This window comes from Nicotiana tabacum, chromosome 20 (assembly GCF_000715075.1).
Source record: "Nicotiana tabacum cultivar K326 chromosome 20, ASM71507v2, whole genome shotgun sequence".
Taxonomy (NCBI): Eukaryota; Viridiplantae; Streptophyta; class Magnoliopsida; order Solanales; family Solanaceae; genus Nicotiana; species Nicotiana tabacum.
The window spans coordinates 13,721,378-13,726,078 of NC_134099.1; the positions used below are offsets into that span (position 1 = coordinate 13,721,378).

Here is a 4,701-nt window from a genome sequence, read left to right on the forward strand (position 1 = left end):
ATTTCTAGGCTGAAAGGGTGGATTTTGACGGGGATTTCATTAGGTTTGAAGGATTTTTGGGATTATTTGGCGGGATTTAAATTTTTTTGAGTACTAATATTAAACGTAAAAGAAGGTTAAGTGACTATCAAAAATTGGGCTAGCAGCTATTATGGTTGCATTGAGGAGCCACAGTTTTCCGCTGGTTTTCTGCGTTTCACTTGCTAGCCCTTATAATTGGTTTTGGGCTATGAATTGTATGCTTTATCTTAAGGAATTTTTCATAAAGCACCATCTTTTAGGTCTAATTAACCATTTATAGATACCATTTGCTATATTACGTGTTATAGATACCTTTTATGTTTTTATACAATGTATTTCATGTATTTAAGCCGTTGTATTCATTAATACAACCAAAAAAATAGGCGTAAAAACTGAAATTTCAGCTAAGTTTGACATGTATTTAGCTGTATTCAAGCGACATTAACGTTAAATACAGTAACGTATCTACGCAAAATCTGGAAGGTTAAACTGGTTAAAAACGGAAGGAAATCAAATCACATGATATTCTCCTAATTTAACTCAACGGACTAAAACGATCCCTCATTAATCTGTATTTGAAAGATACATAATAAAGATTATAGCTGAATAAAGAGAAATACATATGAATAATATAGTTGAGTAGAATTGTATACAGTTGAATACAACAAAATACAACTTAATTCATCTGAATAAAACACTTGAATAAAACAAAATACAAATGAATAAAACTCTTGAACGATGTGAATATATAAATGAATGCTACTGAATACATGTGAATACAACTGAAATATATATTCGAATACAACTGAATACAAATAGGCGATTTGGGCGATCTAGAGAGAGAAACAGCCTTATGGCTTCGCCGGCCGGCGGCCAGCCATTAATTCCGGCTGGTCAGCCCCCTAACACATCTCCCAACCTCCTACAACAACTACAAACAATCCTCAGAAGGCCAAAAAAGGATTCTCTACCATTAATGGTGACTATGTCCATCAACTTAGTTCACTTCTCCATACTTAGTTCACTTCTCCATACTATAGACCAGCTATGGCCAAGTTTGTTGCAATAAACAAGGTGAGAAAAGGGCAATCAACAAAGGATATCTTCTTAAACAGGCGATCAAATTGGCCTTGTTGATCTTCCCATCGTGATCTGTATCAAACAAGGTGAGAAGTCTGTGGATCTGCGATGGTCAAGATAATGGAGTAATAATGGAGGAGAACTAGAGAATTTGGTGGGAGAAGAGGTATGAATCGTGGGTTGAGGGAGAGAGTAAAGTGTATGCAAAAAGAGAGAGAGAACGTGGTTAGTCAATTTTACTGTAATTATGTGAGAGAAAAGACTAAAAAGGAGAGAGAAAAATATTATTTAGCATATATGGTGCCTTAAATGTAGGATGTATCTATAATTAGATATTTGGCTATAAAGTATAAAAGGTATTTATAGGATATAATATTTTAAAATGGTATTTATTTAAAATAAATAGGGTACTAAGGTTTTCTATAGGGTGTAAAATTTCCTAAAATTTATGAACAAATATGTATTTACCAACAAAAAAAAACTGCTCTAGTTTAAATAGGGGAATGGATTGAGCCAAATTCGCCAAAAAGTCAGCAGCCCAATTATAATTTAATACTCACAGTTTATATTTATGTTTTTTTTAGTCGCGGCTACTAGTAGCAATTTTAAAAATTAAGCCCATATTAGATAGAAACGTCTCCTCCGCATTTACTGTATAGATACTCAACAACACTGCGCTGCCGCTCCCCTGTTTCTCTTTACCTATTTCTTCAGTCAAGTTCTTTATTTTCTAACGGAATCTAATTGTAATTTTCTCTGTTATCATTAATTTCTCTTTCATATCTGTTCTGCACTTTGATTTTCTTTTTGCTTTGCTAACTTTTGATTTTGAGAGTTACATAATGCTTAGAAATTTAAGAATTCAATACCCTCTGCCTTTTTTTTGCCCTTTTCTATATGTTGATTTATTTTCCCTATTTGAGACATAAAATAAAAGAGCTTTTAAGTCTGACAAGAGCCTCTCTATCCCTCGGGCCAGGGGTAAGACATGCGTACGCACTACCCTCCTCAGACCCCATTTGTGGGATTTCACTGTGTCGTTGTTATTCTTGTTGTTTAAGTCTGACAAGAGAATGCATACGTAGTTATTATGTTGATATTGCTGTTTATTGGATTTTCTGTTATTTTTTTGTTGTATTTTTTTCATAGGGAAAAAGTGGAGCTGATTACATTGGCGTATTTGATTCTTATTGATAGGAAGATATGCCTCCAAAACGTAGGAAAATAAATCAATCAGAAACAAGTCAGGAGTCAATTGCTGATGAAGATATAATCAGTAACTTGCCAAGGAACGTAATAGATTGCATTTTTAGGGAAAATGCCTATACGTGAAGCGGTAAGAACGAGTGTTCTTTCAAAGAAGTGGAGATTTTACTACTTAACCATTCCGGAGTTAGTTTTTGATGACCAGTTCTGCAAAGAACTTCAAGACTATGCCGCCACTCAGAAGAAATTGCGTATATTATCTGAATATGAACTCGAGCTCAAGTACCAATTTGACGAAATTGTTACCAAGTCTCTTATGCTTCATCCTGGTCGAATAGTGACATTTAAAGCGTGCATTCCTAGTTTCAATTCCACAAAGGGTCCTAATGTGAACAAATGGATTCTGTACTTGTCTCGGAAAAATATCAAGAAATTAAACTTAGAATATCCCAAGAAGGATATTGTACGTCATAAGTTACCTCCTTATTTCTTTTCTTGTCTGGATTTGACATACTTGAAGCTCCGTAATTTTGATGTCTCGCCTCCGCCACCAGAGTGTAAAGGCTTCCTATATCTTGACCAATTAGTGCTTATTGGTATTTACTTTGCGAACAACTGTTTTGAAAGTATTCTCTCCGGTTGCCCCGTTCTTCAGAGGCTAGAATTGCATTTGTGTCCCGGTATTCGTCATGTTAATATCAGTGGTTGTAAACTCAAGAGGTTGCGCATAAAGGCCTATGATAAGTTTGAATCAATTTCCTTAGAAAACGCTCCTAACTTGACTGAAGTTTCTGTAATGCTGGACAGAATTGTAACAGACTCGGACAAAGTTGTAATAGGCTTGGAAGCCAATCCTAATTCTGATTTGGTTAAGTTTGTGGATAGCTGTCCTAGAGTCGAACTACTTTGTCTAAATGGAAAGTTTCTGCAGGTTTGTACTGCTATTGAAGTTACTTATACATGTCTCTATTTTCCTATTACTAAATTCAAGTTTTTCTTTACCTTCACAACTGACACTATAGGCAGGGGCGAAGCTACAGCCTATCAACTGATCACCCTTTGTCGAAAAATTACATTGTGTATATAGGTTAAATATTAGGTTTTAGAGATATATAATTTATGTTTGAACACCTTTTATCGGAAATTCTTTTTCTTTTCTTTCAAATTTGAATACCCTTGAAATTTTTGGCTTCACCACTGACTATAAGGGTTCCAAGAATTATTTTTTTATTTAATCTGATTAAGATGTGATTCACAATCATTTTTTCCAGCTCCTAGCTCAAACACCAGTTCCCCCTAAGCTATCGACATCGCCAGACTCTCTAAAGATTCTTGAATTCAAAGGTGTAAATTTTATGAACTTTGATGAGATATCTGCTGTTGTTTGCTTGATTAGAAGTGCTCCGAATTTGCAAGAACTTTATATTGAGGTAAGTAGTAACACTCCATCTAATTTATGGTAATTTGTTTTGGAAACGAATAAACACTTAAAGTCAACCTTTCTATAACAGTTGCATTTGTTTCGATATTTCTTGGATGTTATAGTGAATGATATTATAGAAGACATATATTATAACATAACATAAAAAATTAATTTCGAGAAAAACTTGGCTTTTGCAGTGAATGGTTGTTATATAGGGATATTGTTATAGAGACGTATGACTGTATTTGATTTTATTTTCTATTTTTGTGTAGGCTTCTACGGTCAAGCTAAACCAAGAGCAGGTCTCAGGTTATCTAAAACTCCTGGACTGCTCAACTTTTCCCCTTAGCAAACTTCATCTGGTCAAGTTAACGAATATCTCAGCTTTCGATCCTGAGTTTGAGTTTATTCGATTCATTCTCTTTAGCTCGCCCTCACTTGCGACAATGAGCATCCTGCAGCACCCACAACTTGAAGTTGCAGAAGCATTGGAAATAACTAAAAAGCTGCTCCTGTTTCGGCTATCATCAGCAGTGAGTATAGAGTTCTCGAGCGACAGTAAAACATAAGTGTCATAGTGTTATTTTTAGGGAACTGGCATTGGTATGAGAATTAGTATAACTTGTATTTTGATTTTGAAACTGATGTAACTTTCAGCAAAGTAACTTGCTTAAGTTCAAATTACTGAACCATTTCTTCATTTTATCTAATCTTAGCTTAATCTGGAATTCCTAAACAAAACTTTTTGCTAGTGAATACATTGAATGTGGCTTTTCAGGCTTATGCACAGGCTTTTTGCTAATGCTACCAATTCTTATGGACATCCTTCTTGATGCTAATTTTGTACATTGGTTTTCTGTTTTTTTTTTTTTTTTTTTTTTGGTAAAAGAGAGTAGTACTCTCTTGCATTTACTAACTTTAATTTACTTTGTAGGAGTATATTTCATTGTACAAATGAGGAGTGCTCCTTT

At 34.5% G+C, this 4,701-nt stretch overlaps 1 protein-coding gene across 1 annotated transcript; it reads left to right on the forward strand.

Annotated features, from left to right (window-relative positions):
• Positions 1–1,820: 1,820 nt before the first annotated feature.
• Positions 1,821–4,368, forward strand: LOC107801478 (F-box/FBD/LRR-repeat protein At1g13570-like). Its single transcript, XM_075241237.1, has 2 exons — positions 1,821–3,737; positions 4,003–4,368. The coding sequence occupies exon 1, from the start codon at positions 2,420–2,422 to the stop codon at positions 3,392–3,394; it is 975 nt and encodes a 324-aa protein (XP_075097338.1). The 5' UTR covers positions 1,821–2,419; the 3' UTR covers positions 3,395–3,737; positions 4,003–4,368.
• The last annotated feature ends 333 nt before the right edge of the window (positions 4,369–4,701 follow it).

What these genes read in the sequence shown, in the direction of transcription:
- LOC107801478 (XM_075241237.1), top strand. Translation starts at nt 2,420, where the DNA reads ATGCCTATACGTGAAGCGGTAAGAACGAGTGTTCTTTCAAAGAAGTGG.